The 18,763-nt window shown below is 34.2% G+C and overlaps 2 protein-coding genes across 2 annotated transcripts; both read left to right on the forward strand.

Annotated features, from left to right (window-relative positions):
* The first annotated feature begins 9,158 nt into the window (after positions 1 to 9,158).
* Positions 9,159 to 10,369, forward strand: LOC131067598 (uncharacterized). Its single transcript, XM_058002671.2, has one exon. It carries the CDS (start codon positions 9,210 to 9,212, stop codon positions 10,269 to 10,271), a length of 1,062 nt encoding a protein of 353 aa, XP_057858654.2. The 5' UTR covers positions 9,159 to 9,209; the 3' UTR covers positions 10,272 to 10,369.
* Positions 10,370 to 14,099: 3,730 nt separating this feature from the next.
* Positions 14,100 to 14,825, forward strand: LOC131067610 (protein BPS1, chloroplastic-like). The gene has a single exon (XM_058002685.2). The coding sequence runs from the start codon at positions 14,100 to 14,102 to the stop codon at positions 14,823 to 14,825; it is 726 nt and encodes a 241-aa protein (XP_057858668.2).
* Positions 14,826 to 18,763: the final 3,938 nt, after the last annotated feature.

Consider the following 18,763-nt stretch of genomic DNA (forward strand, 5'->3'; position numbering starts at 1 on the left):
TCTAAAGCTTAAGACTTTCATCTATCACTATGAAGCCAAAAAGCAATAGTACATTTTCACATGTTTTATAAACATTCTATTTAAATCAATGTACTCTTTAATAGCATTTCTAAAATCTTATGATTAGGCAAGGAGATGGGAAAGAGAGTTTGGTAACCAAACTATTTCCTACAAAAACGCAAGATCAACAGATCACGCTACATTATACATTTTCTCACTATAAGCCTATCATTTAATTACACGGTTATCAATTCGCTACCGTTTAGAAGGATGAAAATCAACCTAACAAAACATTTCCAATAATTCTGGTTGCAACAAGAGGTTCTAGTTTTCCAAACAAAACAGAGATCGAGAGAGGCAATCTTTTCGATAATGCAAGACCTCTTAAGAACACTCACATAAATAATACAATATAGACACATGTCATAATTTGCAACCTATTAGAAATCACATTACGATCAAGGATAAGCAAGGAGCTATTAACCAAATAAAGCATATTAATGCATGCACATCAAACAGCTTTTCATTCGCACTTTCTAAACACATTAAGGTAATTACATATACCCAAAAGCGAGTTCAATGGAGCATTTGCTAAAATAAATCTTCAATCAAACTGGTTTAATGAAACACATAAGACAATCTTTCGGAAAACACATAAAACAATCTTTCAGGGAACACATTAATACTTTCTCGATGCTACAATAACATGCTCCTTTTAACACTTCTTCTACCAATCAAGCAGTTTCACATAATTCAACTATTCACATATTAATGCACCTTACTAAGGTAGAATTTAATCATGCTACTCCTACAACATACACATGGAGAATTCTTTAAACGTACACATACAGTTTTCTCCCAATAACCAAAATAAATTTTTAAACCCATAGCCCTTTAATAATCTAAAAACATAAGCATCATAAGGCTCACTCAAGGGTTCAAGAAGTCACAACCTTTTCTCTCTCGCAAACAAGAAAACTCGAATCAAAGATAATTACACATATCCTAATCATTTTAATTTCCAGAAAGAGAGAGAGGAATGGTGATAATCATTTAATTTTCTACAAAATAAGCATTCAATAATTGCCATACTAGTCCTTCAAGCGAACAACACTAAGCTAGATCATAATCTTAAACAATCACAATACGCACTTTCTGATTCAAGACAAGCACGGACCAACCCAAATGGATTAGTCTAAAGAGTACAACACTAAATAAGGAAAGGTACATACGAATCTCTTTCAAGATAAGAGTAATCGTAGACCAAGACATCAATAAGCACACAAACTCCAACATCAAGAAGGCGAAAACAAGGTGTGAACACACATGTTACACACCAGCTAAGGTCTGCTCAATCACTCACATGCAAAAGGAGGACAAGCATACACATAAGGTCGATACACCTCACACAAATAGAGGGCACACGCGACACCAGAGATCCCAATGTTTGCAACATGCGCTCTGATACCAAATGTAATGCCCCGCCAGGAAACCCCGAAGGGATAAGCCAAAATTACAAGAATAGAGTGCAATAATTTTTTTTTAAAGTTACAACACATAAGATGCAACAAGATATCAAAGATTCAGATTACATAGCGGAAGACATCAACTAACACCTAAAGAGTTTCCCAACGAGATTACTTAAATTTCACAATTCACTTAACTCACACAATTAATCCAAAAGCTGAATATCTTAATAACGAGATAATTCATAATCGGGATAATTCCTTACAAAAGAGGGAAATATAAATCACAAGCGAAGATTCCTCATTAAGATCCATTCATAATCTCCATTCAAGCTTTTCGTTTAAAATTACAAACCATACATCTAACATTCTAATACACTAGGATTTCATCATAACATAAGAGATCTTTCCATGCATATTCAAATTCCTTAACGACAACTGAGTATAATTCATTACTCTAAGTTACATTCTTTCATATTCCAACTTATAGCATTTTAAAAGACGATTACATACAAGGATCAACGATAAATCTCATCTAAACCACTTACGCATTCGATCCACATGGCATTCAAGAAAGGACTGAATATAAGCATTTATAGTTAATTCCAATTATCCACTTAACCATTCTAACATAAGTTAATCATAGATGATAAAGTTGAATAAAGGAAACATAAGAGAATACATCACATAACACCATAATGATCTCAGAGTTCACCCCTAAAGGGCTACATCTCCGGGTCTGCGCAACTGCAAGACCCCTCTGATAATTAATAAAGTTAAGAATACAAGAGGTTACACCATTACAATCCAGCCATCAAGGCGATACATAAACAATATACAAACGACCGCATTGGTCAATTAATACATAAACGATCCTTGAAAGAACAGGATCCAGCTGAACATAATCAAAGCTAAAACAAAAGTCCAGGAGAGCATCCACAAACTGAGGCATCACCACCCAAGGTCTATCATGAACCTGACACTCACAAGGGCAGAGACAAAAGGATGACCCACAAAGGTACTCCTAACAGGACAAAACGACAACATACTAGCGAACGCAGGGACAAGTGTCATCACACAACCTGGTATGGTTACCATGGCAAGTCTTCATAGGTCCCGGCCCCATACACTGGGTCACCCTGGCAACCTAATCCGAGCTTCCGGCCCATCCAAGCCTCATGTGGACCCACACATCCTCTCGTGAAGACAAGGATGGTGGTTTGCCATTTCAGGCCTTCTCACAGCATGTCGAATCTATGATAGCACTCGTCCCATGTGTGAGGCACATTTATCTTACTTAGAGATTACATTCTAATCTACTTAGGTTATCACTTATTAGACTCACTTTCGACGGGTTACCCAGCAGCCACTTTGGGCGCGGCCCCCAATCGAAAGCCACTTTCCCATACGACACTAGACTATACTCAGACGAACTCAAAACCAAGGAATAGACATGGTCTGACAAACGGAGTTCAAGAAGAGGTACACAATCATCAGGTCATACACGACTCAAAAGTAATCACTTACTGACGGTACTCTAACTAGAGACCCGACCAACAACGGTCAACCACAGTCATCATTCGACTCACACACAAGGAGGATAAGATCAAAACGACACTACCACAATACAACAGTCAACTCGGAATCGAGGACTGAAACAGGTACCCCAAGTCAATCCATACGACAGGGTCCTACTAAACAAAGCAAAACATGCCATTTCATAATTAAAGGCGAATACAGATATTAAACTCGCAAGGGCAATAATCAGAAAAGACAATATTTCTTCAAATTGATTTAATCATTAAAATCGATCAAGTTTTCTACAAGATCTAAATCAGCTTACAGTATCTACCTCATCTAGGGATAGGTTGTTCTTGGTTTTCTAACTCTTGAAGGTTCAAAGCATCGAACAGACATATAAAGCCATAAAGAGTTTTTAAACCAAATTCATATTAATAAAACTCAGACAACCATTAATCAATTAAACAAGGTATTTAATCTCCGACAAAACATCATTAACATACTGGTCTAAAACCAACCTCTACAGTTCGTATTATTTCTCAAGCCCAGATGCATTATACGGATTACGGAAATAAAAATGTAGAAAGAGAATCTAAATGGAGATAATCAATTCCAAAGCATATCGTTTCAATTCAAACACCCAACGATAAATGTTTCACTTACTTTTCAATTACTCAAATGATATGTTCTACAATAGCATTTAACATCATCAATAGTAATTCCATCGTATTACAACGATTTCCCAATAACATATTACTCTCTATTCTATTTTTAAACAATAATACCTTAATTAGCCAGATGCTCTAACTAGCTAGAAGGTACGATCTAGATTTATAAATCCAAGATCAATAAGAATATAAACAACAATATTCAATTGCGAAAATTCACAGTTTCAGAACTTAATCAAAAGGGGCAAAGTCACGAAATGAAGTTGAGTGACAATTAGCCTATAAACTCTATTATAAAATTAATCAATATCAACTAGCATTTGCCACTATTATGCCACCTTAATAAAAATTAAGAACTAATTTAAAGCTTAATCATTAAAATAATATTTACCAATATTATATGCATTTTTTTTTTTTGAATGAAAAAAAATACATAAAAAAAACTATTTTAAAAACTAAGATTTACAACAAAAGAAAACGCATTAGAAAACGCGGCGAGGGTGGGCCGTGCCCTAACCCTAGCCGCAGGGCAAGGTGTGGGCGGCGCCACTGCGGTGCCCGCAGGTCTGCGGCGCCCTGCGGCCACCGCAACCAACACAAGCGAGCGGGGGAGAGAACAACGGGGAGCGAGCAGGGGGAGAAGGGGGACATGCGGGGGAGAGGGGAGGAGGAGTGGGTGGAGCTCCGCTACCCGTCTCCAATCCCCAAACACAGTCCGAAACAATAATAAAAAAAACGCCCAGCTCGGATTCGAACAAAAACGCACAGTCCGAAATAATATATTTTCTTAATTTTTTTGAAACACAGTTCAATAATAAAAATCAATGTTTTCATTTTCCTTAAAAACACAGTTCGAACTATTAAAAACAAAACGCCCACTACAGAGCTTGCTAATGGATTTCAATTCAATATAATTTCGGTTTAAACGAACTTGTTTAGATATCATATTTTCTTGAAGGTTTTTCATCCTTTCCAATAACAAAGGGTTTCAAACACCCAAACAGCAATGAGGAAAATACACATTTCCATTAAAATCTCCAGCCAAACTCAAATGGCCAAACAAGGAACTATTTTATTTTAAAACCAAATGGTTAAACAGATCCTACCTGATCTCGCATTCCTGGCAAAATCTGTCGAAGAGTCCAAAACTCCAGCTCCCAAACCCTTCCTTCTCCATCCAAAATCCTCCAATTTCATCTCCAAAATATTTTTCCAACTAAAAATTCTCCAAAATGTCCATCCTCCAATTTTACCCAAATTTTGGGTTATATGGAAGAGTTGACCAAAAATTCTATTTTTGGAATTTAAAAATTTTATCTACAAATAATTCACAAAATTAATCCTTTCTAACTATCACAACAAATTAACTTGCTTTTCAAATCAAAAATCGATTTCTTCCTTTAATCAAATTTAGCCGTTCTAATTTCAAAAGCCAACAGAATACAATTAACTCTATTGCGATAAAATACAAATCTTTCCTTTTTAACAGCATATACAAAATGCATTAAATATTAAAGATCAGTCATTTAATCGAATTTACTCCCAATTTAAAATAGGCAATTCATAAACAACGAAAATCGCATAACGAAAACCCGATTAGTTTAATCCATTAATCTTCAATGCACAAACGCATATTTAATCCAAATAATTACTAAAGACTAATTAATCAATTTAACCATGCACACCAAGCACGCAAACCGAGAAAGTCAACCGAACAAACGACTCGCAAACCCAAACAAAAAGGGATTACCGACGACGACTGATGAAGCTCACTTGAGCACGACTAAGGCCGACTAGGGTCTTACGACCACCTAATCCAACTCTAAGGATTAAAAGAGGTACACTCAAACCTACACATCCAGGTGAAGCTGAACCTCGCACTCATGCGGCGTTGCACCTGAAATCTCCTGCAACCAAAGATCATACATGCATACATATATAAAATTTAATGAAAGCGTTAGCCCGATATTAATACCACGAAATCGGTACACTAAACAACTAGCATATACTAGTGTGAAAACCACATCAATAGCTATGTGTTAAAATCAATCATCTGACTATAACATAATATTACGATAAACTAATGAAGATTAAACCAAGGTTAGAAATAGATTAAGGCAGGGGTACTACACTAAAGGTGAGTCGAGCTCTTCTTACTTAAGAAGACAGTAAGGATACACAAGGTCCTATAGGAAAATAATGACAAATTATTCATCATCTCATTAGTATATTAAGAATGTGGATCCAAATTTAGATAAAAGTAAAGGAGAACCCACTAAAGAAAATATTAATATAAGCAAAGTTTATTTCAGTTCATCCTCGAATGAAGAAGATATTTATAATTCAAACATGTTAGTGGATATTTTAATCAAGAGAATAGAAGAGGAGAAAAAGGCTAAAGAGGAGTTAGATGAATAAGTAGAAGTTGTAATTTTTATATTAAAGGAATTATTGATACTACTACTCAGCCTCTGAATACATCCACTATGAAAGTATCTCCAAAGGAATTTGGTGAATAATAAGCTTATGGTAGAATAATAGAGACATAGATGCGAAAAATAATCTTATGAGGATTTATATGTAAATAAGAGGCAACAAAATTATATGAAAATAAAAAGATCAATTTTAAAATTTAACTCATCAAGAAAGAAGAATGTGTATTGGTGGTGATTATAAAATATATACAATAAATGGTTAATATGCATGCAATCATATTAGTCGTAGGAGGTTGTAATAAGACTAATTGAAATTAAATACTTAAATGGTTGAAGTCTATTGAATGTAATATTTTGTTAATCAAGAACTCCTTGGTTCAATAAGTTATATCTAACAAAAACGAAGTCAAATTTCCTATAGATGAAATAGTCAAAAAGATATTCAAAGACTTGATCTCAAATAAACTATTTAAGAACGATGTCATGGATGGAAATACTATAGACAAATTATATAAGTTTCCTACATGCTTAACTTTTTTCTCAAAATTTTACTTATTCGAGAATATAGATGAAGTTAGTGAAATAATGTGTACATGAAAAATTTGTCTTAGGACCATGACCATTGAAAAAAGGTAAAGATATATAGCTATAGAAACCAAATTTAGAAATTATAAATTAATATGGATCCTCCTTAGGTAAGATCTTCAACACATGATACAAACAGTGATTAATATTAGGAACAAGATAATTTCAAAGAAGAGAAAACCCAAGATTGATATTTTAATCTTTTTTATTCATTGAAAAAGTGTCATTTAAATTTTTTATTGTAATTATTAAAGAAACTTTATTGCAATAAAAAATATTAAAAGAATAAAGTGTATTTTATTATATTTTTCATTTCTAAGAAATACTTAGAAATAAAAAAAAACTATTTTAGTTGTAAAGCTATATAAGTTAGAGAAAATAAAGAGAAAAGATCCTTTTGGGCATGGGTACTAGTTTTATATTATTCAGTGAGGCTTATTCCTTTATATTTTCCTTTAACTATGAAATATCCATAAAAGTATATATAAAGATTTGAAGAAGATACTTCCGGCTCTACAATTTTTTAATATAGAAATCTCTAAGAACTTTGGGTGGATGATTTCACAGTTGTCAATTTTCCTTATGTTAATATTACATCACATTATCAAAACAAATCTTACATGAATGTTATGTGGAATATAAATAGTTTAATATGAATATTTAATCATTTATTGTCTTGGTATTCCCATTCTTATTTTTAAATAACATCTATTGATTATCTTTTCATAATTATTCTCTTCTTTGGGTGTAGCTATGTTTGCTTTTAGATTTTGTTCCCATTCTTCATATTTTCCTCATTCTTTAATTTATTTTTTTACCTCCTCTATCCCTTTGAATAAAAAGGAAGGTTGTTTATATTATTATAACCTATCAAACTATTTTAAAAATTATCACTAGTTTTAGGCAAAATCATGTATAAATACTAGACATTGATAAATGTGTTAATTAACAAAGATTAAAAGATTTAATGATATTATTATATTGTGATGTTAAAGTTTGTATACTTGTGTTATTTTTTGTTTATTGAAAATGATTTTAGTTTAAGAGGACCACTCTCACTCATTTACATTAATATATGATATAATTTTATTTGAAATCAAACTCACTGCCATATTTTATCCAACTAATTCATTACACATTATTCTACACAATTACCACTTATCATATTTCTCATTTAGACACACAATTATACTTTATCCCTATGCACTCATTTTTTAGTTTAGTGATCAAACTTACTTTCATTTACATGATATCCACTATGATTTGATTCCTTTTATTGCCAAACTAGTTTGCAATTATAGGTCGTCCTCGTTATCATTAAATCATCCAATCCTAGTTTGAAATTGTAAATTAAAATTTGACGAACCTAATAGCTTTATCCTTCCTACTTTCAGATAAAAAACAAAATTTTGTGCAATATATTTTGATCTCCTTGCATTGAAAGACAATCTTATTATCTAAAAATGAAGAAATAAAGCATTCAATTTGAATATCTTTCAAATCTAGATAGTTCAATTGTTATTCTAAGAGATATCTGGCTCTACCCAATCATTTTGGGAGCATTTTCATGAGTAGACAATGTTGTTCTTGCTATGGTTAACTTCGAAGATGTTGATTAAGATGCATAGCCTCTCAGTCAAACATTCAACAACCTAATAAAGCTATTTATCAACACTACTAGCCCATGTAAATGCTAAGTATGCAAGAAATTAATACATATTAAGGGAACTTAAAAAATAAGATAAGTTATACAAGTCAAGCTTAAGAGTGCAAGAAATTAATACATATTAAGGGAACTTAAAAAATAAGATAAGTTATACAAGTCAAGCTTAAGAGCATAAAATGAGATTGTTCTGTAAAGTTATCCCTCATAGTCAAACTCAACCGTACATAGTCACAGCAAAGCATTTTAATCTTTAGGAAAAACTATTAGTCTATTCATTGTTGCTCCAAATTCTAGTATATAGCAAATTTAAAGAATCTTCAATTATTGATTTTAATGTATTAAATTTTTATACACATTTATGACAAGCAAAGCATCATTTACTTCCAACCAAACATCTAGCTATCAATTTACGGGGCATCATTTATTTACAACCTTTAATGTGTGGGAAAAATTTAATGGATAACCTTAAATTTAAACAGCGTTTATTTTATTTTTTTATTATCAATTAAAGAACCAGTCTAGGCAAATTTGGCAAATTTGGGGCGAAGACTTTATTTTTCACGAATGGAACGACAAAACCCGGCATGTGATGAGCAGATTGCAGTGGATTCCTATTAGAAATCTTGGTTTATTTTAATCTTTGCTACCTAAATTGACTGGCCACATGTTGTTTTGATTGAAACCATGGGACGGGAGCATCATTAGATTAGAAGCTACGGCACCTGGAAAGCATGGGATACCAAACAGGTGGGGTCGGGGACAAAGAGATATTTAATACCATACTCATTTTGAGAAATAAGATGCCTGTAGCCGGGATTCTCTCTTTGTGTCTCCCTGCTGTGGCCAGTCATGGTGAGTTGTATAAATCATGTTAAAAACCAACCCAGCAACAGCATCACAATCATCATCATTATCATCAAAGAAAGCAATACACAAGAGAATGAGTATGAGCATTTCAATACCGTCTCTCTCTCGTCTCTCCTCTATTGGGTCGGCCATGGCCCTGTACTCTCCTCGGAAGCATCGCTGTTACCATAATCGCTCAAAGAGTTTACCCTCCAGGCTGCAGGGGCATCCAATTCTCACAGACAAGGTAGAAAGATTGCAGGAGTCTTGTTCTTCTTCCTCATGTTTCGGAACAGATTGGCTTGGCCAAGCATTGGAGGTGTCGGTGAATTGTTTTTCCAATTTGTCAAACATCAAGATAGACATGGAAGGCATGGAGAGCAAAAGGATGAATGGGCATCTCGATGACATACTACATCTGCTTGAGGTGTGCAATTTGTTGAGAGACAGCATTGCAGAAATCAGGAAGCAGCACACGTGTGTGCAAGTAGCCATTCGCGGCCTTGGCCCTGCTTTCACTCCCTCTGTCCATGCCCTAGAAAGGGTACGCATCGCCCTCGGCACTTGGCTAAGGAAGAAGAAGGACACACATTCCCAGCTGGATAAATGCATATCCATTTTGAGGCGAATGGCAGAGAACCTCAACGTTGAGGATAAAGCACGAGTAACAGAAGATGCCATGAACATGAACCATGCCAAGTCCATCACCATCATGGTCTGCTCTACCCTTGTCACTGCTCTTTCCTTCAAGACATCTCACATGAGGTTGCCATCTCTTCCTCTTCCTACCCATTTCACTTGTCTGCAACACAAGCTCAAGGAGGCATTTGAGATGAGAAAGAGGGCATCATCATCATCAAGGTCCCTGCATGAGTTAGAGGCAGTAGATATTGCACTGGGAGATCTGAACAATCTTCTTAATTCCAAGTCCAAATTGCAGCTCCCGCTTCATCTCTCTCCCTCCACCTCGGCACTCTATGAGTTGGAGATTGTTCTTCCCCCCCTTGAACATAAAATCGACCGTCTATTCAAGTTTCTCATCTCTGCCAGAGTTGCACTTTTGAACAGCCTTTCTTCTCAGTGACCACCCACTTATTCCAAAGGAATTCTTACCGAGGCTGCCAAGTTGGCCTTTTAAACAGTTTGTGGCCTCAAAAAAGAAATGTAAGATATATGTGTATAAATACTACTACCAGGATCAAGGTTGAATTGATCTTCTTCGATACATTCGTCACAATTTTCCTGTGTTTGTCCGTGATAATTTTTTGTTTTAGGATATTTAACATTTTCCATTGTGGTATATGCCATGTTGTTGCTTAGTAATGAGCGCCAAGTGGAAGTTATGCAAATTCTAAACATACCATCACTTAATTTTATCGAGTGCTGTGAATCAAATGAAGGAGAGACTGATAGTGTGGTACTCACTGCACTAGATTGTTGGCGTCAGTGGTTGCCCTGTGGGCTCTGGCATTGTATGCTCCCTACTTTCCTAAATTCAACCCTATTGAAAGTGTTGGAGTGTTTCATCTTAGAGAAGGTTGTGCTCCCTCTTTTTCTGGGTTCAGCCATATCGAAAGCTTTGGAGTGGTTTCCCTCTATGACGACTAGTTTTGTGGTAATGTTGGCTTTTTCAGTAGATAGGATGGGGATTGGTTGCAAAGCTATCTTGTATTGGGTGTTCTTTGGGGTATGATGAACTTCCCAGTGGCTTTTAGGGATTTTATTATTTCCTTCAGGCACGCCTTGTATCATGCCCAAGCAAGGTCAAAAGTTGACTTTCGTGCTATTATAATTATGGGCTTTGGGGGGATTTTTTTGGGACTAGTCTTAGGTTCTATTAGTGTCACACCATGTAAACACCTATTCTACTTTGGGCGTCTTTTCCTAGGGTCAATTTGTGTGGTATAAGAGCTTCTTTGTGGGAGCATATGTTTCCCCATCTTAGTTGTGAATCATTTTCTTTCTTTTTGGAAACTTCTCTCTTTTCTTACAAGAGATGTTCTTTTATTGATAGTGTATTTGTTGTTCATGCATGTTGGCCCCCTTGGCTTAGAAGCGTAGGGGCTCTCATTTCCATTTTCCTAGTTGTTCCTCTTAAACCTCCTCTAGAAGAGGATTAAATTTTACTAGTTTGTGGGTTGTTCTTGCCCCCTTGACTATGTTTGGAAGACAAATAATTATAGTGATTGAGTTCAGTAAAGGGTTCCCCTATGACTACATTGGTTGCCCCAAAATCTTTTACGATAGGCATTGCTTAGCTAAAAATATACCATGAGGGGTTATTCGGGTGTCTTTTCCTTTGTTTTCTCTTACGTGGGTCCTAAATTGGAGAATTTTATTACAAACTTTGCTCCTTCTAGTCCAATTCAGGTGGATTATTTTGAGGATTTTACTACTGCTTGACCTTTACATTAGATGGATGAGGCCGGTAGATTTGATGTTGTCTTAGGCTCTAGTTTGTGGGTTATTTTTTATATATCTTTTATTATGATCCTTGCTATTGCTAATTCTATAAAAGTTTCTTTCTATTTGGGATTGGTTGTGGTTGGAAGTTTTCTTAGTTTCCTTCTCTTTGATTCTACATCTACTAGAATTTGGTCTTTCAAACCTTTCGTGAGGGATTCTTTGTTCGCCACTCTTTAGCTCTTTTCTCTATAGTTCAAAGTGTCCTCTTTAGTTTAAGGTTTTAGGGATCCTTTTAAAACCCTTCAATTATCACTAGTTTAAAATCAATTTCTTCTAGTTTGTCTCACTCATCTTAAGACTCTTTGTACTTTCCTTTCATTGTTTCAAATTTTGTGGGTTTCTTTAAGCCATTTATGCATCTTTGTTAAGGGTTCAGGTCCTCTCCCATTTACATAATCAGAACTAATGAAGATTAAAATATGTAAGAATATTATGATATTTTAATGTTAAAATTTGTTTTCTTGTTTTATTTTCTACTTATTCAAATATTTTGACTTTAAGAGGAACATTGTACCATAAAGACATTGACACTTGACACAATTTTATGTAAAATCAAGTCCTCTCCCATTTACATAATCAAAACTAATGAAGATTAAAATATGTAAGAATATTATGATATTGTAATGTTAAAATTTGTATACTTGTTTTATTTTCTACTTATTCAAATATTTTGACTTTAAGAGGAACATTGTACAATAAAGACATTGACACTTGACACAATTTTATGTAAAATCAAGTCCATTGCCATATGTTATCCACATGCCTCATTACACACAATTCTATACAATTATCACATATCCTCTTTCTCATTGACACACACCATCATACAATATCCCTATGCACTAATATTTTAGTTTAGTGATTAGACTTATTTTAATTTAATGCTACCCACTATGATTTGTCTCCTTTTATCATTAAACTAGTTCACAATTATAGGGTCATCCTTGTAGTTATTGAGTCATCCTATCCTAGTTTGAAATTCTAAATAAAAACTTGTGCAATATATTGTGATCTCCTTGTATTTAAATGAAATCTTATTATATAAAAAAATAGAGATAATTAAAGTAATATGAATATCTATTTAATAGTTCAATTGTTTCTCTAAAAGATATCTAGATCTACACAATCATTTTGGAGGCATTTTCATGAGCATAGTGTATTTTTCTTTATATTTTTGTATTTCAAAGATGTTGGTTAAGGTGCATAGCCGTTATGAATGAATCATGCAACAACCTAACAAAGATGTTTATCAGCACTACTAGCCCATGAAAATGCTATGTATACAAGAAATAAATACATATTAAATGAACTTAAAAAGGAAGATCAAATTATACAAGTCAAACATAAGAACACAAGACAAGATTGTGTCTATAGACTCATCCCTCATAGTCAAACTCAATCCCAAATATCACAACAAAACATTTTAATCCTTAGCTAGAACTATTAGTGTGTTTATTGTTGTTCCAAATTGTAATATGTAGTCAAATTTAGACAAATACAATATTTGAAAGAATCTTCAATTATTGAATTAAATGTATTTACTTTTTAAAAGCATTTTTCATACCCATAATTACAAACTAACAATTTAAGAACTTTCATTTATATACTTAATTAATATATAGTTTTGAATATATATATTTCAAAAAAAAATGTGTCTAGTGATATTATTGTGTGGGAAATAATTAATGGATAACCTTAAATCTAAACAATCTTTATTTTACTCTTTTTATGATAAATAAGAAAACGAAGCTTATGCAAATTTGGGGAGGGGTCTTTATTTTTCATGAATGGAACGACAAAACTTGGCATGTGATCTGTAAATTGCAGGAGATTCCTATTACAAATATTGGATAATTTTAATCTTTGCTACCTAAACTGATTGGCCACATGTTGTTTATCATTGTTGTTTTGATTGAAACCATGGGACAGGCACATCATTAAATTAGAAGATACAGCACATGGAAAGCATGGGATACCAAACCAAACAGGTGGGGTGGGGGACAAAGACATATTTATATCATACTCATTTTGAAAAATTAGATGCTGTTGGTCGGGATTCTCTCTTTGTGTCTATTTGCGGTGCCTAGTCATGGTGAGTTGTATAAATCATGTTAAAAGCCATACAGAAAACCAACCCAGCAACAGCATCACAATCATCATCATTATCATCAAAGAAAACAATACACAAGAGAATGAGTATGAGCATTTCAATACCGTCTCTCTCTCGTCTCTCCTCTATTGGGTCGGCCATGGCCCTCTACTCTCCTCGGAAGCATCGCTGTTACCATAATCGCTCAAAGAGTTTACCCTCCAGGCTACAGGGGCATCCAATTCTCACAGTCGAGGTAGAAAGATTGCAGGAGTCTTGTTCTTCTTCCTCATGTTTCGGAACAGATTGGCTTGCCCGGTGAATTGTTTTTCCAATTTGTCAAACATCAAGATAGACATGGAGGGTATGGAGAGCAAATGGATGAATGGGCATCTCGATGACATACTGCATCTGCTTGAGGTGTGCAATATTTTGAGAGACAGCATTGCGGAAATTAGGAAGCAGCACACGTGTGTGCAAGTAGCCATTCGTGGCCTTGGCCCTGCTTTCACTCCCTCTGCCCATGCCCTAGAAAGGGCACGCATCGTCCTCGGCACTTGGCTGAGGAAGAAGAATGACACGCACACCCAGCTGGAGAAATGCATGTCCATTTTAAGGCGAATGGCAGAGAAGATCAACGTTGAGGATAAAGCAGGAGTAGCAGAAGATGCCATCAATATCAACCATGCCAAGGCCATCACCATCATGGTCTGCTCTACCCTTGTCACTGCTCTTTCCTTCAAGACATCCCACATGAGGATGCCAACTCTTCCTCTTCCTACCCATCTCACTTCTCTGCAACACAAGCTCAAGTTGGCATTTGAGATGAGAAAGAGGTCATTATCATCATCATCATCAAGGTCCCTGCACGAGTTAGAGGCAGCAGATATTGCACTGGGAGATCTCAACAATCTTCTTAACTCCAAGTCCAAATTGCAGTTCCCGCTTCGTCTCGCTCCTTCCACCTTGGCAATCCATGAGCTGGAGACTGCTCTTCCCCTCGTTGAACATAAAATCGACCGGCTATTCAAGTTTCTCTTCTCTGCAAGAGTTGAACTTTTGAACACTCTTTCTTCTCAGTGACTTACTGCCCAAGGAATTATTAACGAGGCGCCCAAATTGGCCTTTTAAACAGTTTGTGGCCGCCTCAAAGAAAAATGAAATATATATGGATATTAATACTACTACCAGGATCAAGGTTGAATTGATTTTCTTCGATACATGAATGACAATTTTTCTGTGTTTGTGTATGATAATTACTTTGTTCTTTGCAGCTGCGTCATTTTATTTTTCATGTGTTTGTCTATAATTTAAAAAAAAAATTTATTAGACATTTTTCATGGCGATATATGCTGTGTTGTCGCTTAGTAATGAACGCCGAGTAAAGCTTATGCAAATCTAAATGAGAAACTATGTGTATGTGTATGTGTATGTGTATTTTCGAGTGTGCATCTTCCAAACACTCTGACAGTACATTTGTGAGAAAGTTTATGAGTGCTGCATATTAATTTCTTTTCTAAAAATGAACATTCTAATTAATAAAAGTTAATTGATTGCATTTTGATGACATGAAGATCAAACTATGGAGGAGATGGGAGTCATATCATAGCTTTACTATGAAGTGATAAATTTTGATAAAACAAATAATTAAAAAATAATAAAATATCTATCGAAATGTCCAATCTGAAAGTACATATCGAATATAAGTGTATCTTGGGGGAATTCTAGGTCAATCCCCTATATATACAATATGCCAAAATATAAGTTCAAGTTTAAAAGGCTTGAGGAAATAATGAATCTAGGTCCAAGCAACTTAAGGTCTCAAACCAAACATCTATCATTTAGATGCTTGGTTCTTGATTATCTCTATCTATCATATTAACACTTTCGTATAGAATATTTGAAACATCTCATGGTAATGATTTTTTTTTTGTATTAGACCAACTCTAGTTTTATAATTTTGAATTCATTTTTTTCTCATGAGGTGCTTAGTGTAAGGAAACAACATATTAGCCACAACATGAGGGCTCCTAAGCCCATTCATATGAAAGTACTCTTTATTATTGTAAAATAGAATGAATCACCTTTTTGACTTTCGATAGATATATGCTAAAGTGCATAGGTGGAATATGTTAAAAGAAGTAAGGTATATAAAAATGATTCTTTGGTTATTCTTTGAGGAGAGTAATGTGCAACTTTTAGATCTTTATATATATTTAAATGAGAAAAATATATAAAAAATAAATAAAATTACAACACAATTAATATTTAATAATATAAACATGGTTACAATACACTTTCAGAGCAAGTCTTTATATGAGTATTACTAACTAAAGATTTAAAGTAATTTTCAAAGTACAATAATACCTACAATATTCACAAACCTATCATACCATTACTTTTATTTTAGTTCTTTGCTCCTGCCTTTTGTCGATTTTTCATCTTTGATTAATGTTATTTTCATTCTATTATGTGTGTTAGCTTCTTATTTTTTCAGTGTTTCGATTGGTGTATTTTTTCTTTTCTTTTTCATCTATCTTCTTGTAATAATTTTAGTTTTATTTGTAACCTTTAGTTTATTGCATTACATTAATTTCTTTATTTTATAAGATTCATTTATTTCTTTAATTACTTTATGTCTTCTTTCATTATTTATATTGGGTCCATGTTTTTATTGTTATTCTTTGTCTTTTAATTTTTAATTTTTTTATTAAGTCAATAGATTCTTAGTATGGGCTTTCTTGTCTCAGAAATTATCAGCCACGTTGGTAAATTCCCACTGGTCACATTTTCCGTTCAGCATATTCTTTGGCGGGCAACTTGTGTTGCGTTGGCATACGGTGGAGGCAAAGAATGTTAATAGCATTAATAGCATGAAAATTTGCGTTTGCTACTTTTGTTGTTTCGCATAATAGCAAAGGTAAATGTGCATAGGCTCACATTTGGGAATTGTTTTCTGGAAGAATATTTTTTTGAGTAGAGTTGTTGTTGGGAGAAGGTTATGTAGTGATTGGAACAAGGTTACAAGGTTTGTATGTAATGTGCATCTGGTTTTCATAGTTCTTTTTGATTTATTGTGGGGCATGCAATCTTTGAATTCTGGGTTTAAAACAGAATTTGAAAATTTGGGCTAGGGCTATGTTTTTCTTTGCCAGAAGATTGTGTTGTGCCTACAATTGGGTTTCTTCTTTGAGAAAAGCATTGTGTGCTTCTATTCTTTCTGGAGTTCAGAAAACAAAAACATCTTTAAATGAGTATATTTTCTTCATTTTATGTGATTATTTATTTCTTTCACAGCATATTCAATGTTGTTTTGAAAAGTACTTTTCGATTTGTATGCATAGGTTGATACCCAGTTGGAAAAATAGGGAGAAGATATGCAAAATCTTTAATCTGTCGGGATTTTTTTCCAGAAATCACTTCTTACTTCAAAATATGCTTAAAGAAAATAAAATGCAACTTCGCACAGATATTTACACTCAGAAGTTTAGCATATTAAATCTCATATATCTTTAGTGCCAAATCCTAGTTAAGGACAATAAAAATGGGAGCACAATTCAAAATTATCTTAGAGAAACAATTTGAAACCTGAAATCCCAGCCGTTTTATATACTTTGTACAAAAATCGCTTGAATGAAGGGCTTGGAGAAGGTTCAATTTCTTGAAACCCTAATTTGAAAGCACAAGTGTAAACGGGGTTGCAATACCTATGCAACTCTAAGTTAAATTAGTCGTCTATTCCGTGTGGCAGAATTTCCTTCGATAAAGACCTGGCAAAAATATTAGACATTGAACTCACGTGTCAGGAGCCTTATCTACACACCTTAAATTCCAGCTCCGCATAAAGAGAACCCTGAAAAATAATCCTTCACAATGGAAGGAATATCTCACAGTATTTTACGTTAGAAAGAAACAAATATTTGCGTCCAATCCTTCAAATCGCGTGAAGTTCAAGATTGATTAAAGTTCGACAAGCTAGAGCAGAGCATTTGATAGTGTTGTGCATTTTGGTTGATACATCATTTTTTCTTTATCATCTTGTGTTGCAGATCTGCTATAGGTTGATGGATGTATGGACAACCTTATTCATGAGTTTAGCATTTGGTGATGAGTAGTGTTTGAGTTAGAAGCTCAGGTATATCGATTTTCATTAGTGGAGGATAGCTGAATTGTGTGGATAATCCTTATACGGATTATGTGGATAGATTTTCCGGATTATTTTTATGGTCCGGGTATTTATTCTAAAGGTTGTGGTAATGTGTTGACAATTTTTTTGGTTTTTATTAGGATTTTGATTTTGGATTTAGCCGACAATATGTTCATGTTTCATACAATCCTAAGTGTTCTTATAGCTGACATATGGTTAATCTAATATCTTGTTGTAGATATATAAGCGGTGTATTTGATCATCTTAGTGTGCATGGTGAATGCGAAAAGTGTTTGTGACCTATTGTGTATAGTTGTACATGCACAAATTAGAGATTTATGCTTCGGACTAGAGCAGTGAAATAGAATAGTATAAGACATAATATGAAAAGTTTGTGTAATGTTCTTAACTAGAACTATAGAAAGCATTTGTAGATGTTATTAATTCATTCCTGCACTTTAGTAATCTTATGTAACTCGTTTGTAAGACAGTGAGTCTTCCTAGGGTTGTAGCTCTTCTTTGTTTGATCATCATGCTCTAGGCGGTATGCATGAACGTATGTGCATTCCATTGTAAAAATATATATTTGAGTATAATCATCTTGTGGGTCTCATCCCCACCATGGTTTTTCCCTTGACCAGGTTTTCCACATATAAAATCTTTGTGTTGTGGTGTTGTTTTGATTTCTTTGCATTCTTTCATCTTTCTTTTGGTTCAATGTATTAAGTAGTTGAATGAACAGATTGATAAAGTTAAAGTTTGCATAACACAGATTAACCCTTCCCCCCCTCTTAGTGTTCCTTGATTCCAACATAATGTACCCCATGCATAGTACTAACTAGACAAGAAAAAGGTTAATTGAGCACTTGCATAA

This window comes from Cryptomeria japonica, chromosome 5 (assembly GCF_030272615.1).
Source record: "Cryptomeria japonica chromosome 5, Sugi_1.0, whole genome shotgun sequence".
NCBI lineage: Eukaryota > Viridiplantae > Streptophyta > Pinopsida > Cupressales > Cupressaceae > Cryptomeria > Cryptomeria japonica.

What these genes read in the sequence shown, in the direction of transcription:
- LOC131067598 (XM_058002671.2), top strand. Translation starts at nt 9,210, where the DNA reads ATGTTAAAAACCAACCCAGCAACAGCATCACAATCATCATCATTATCA.
- LOC131067610 (XM_058002685.2), top strand. Translation starts at nt 14,100, where the DNA reads ATGGAGGGTATGGAGAGCAAATGGATGAATGGGCATCTCGATGACATA.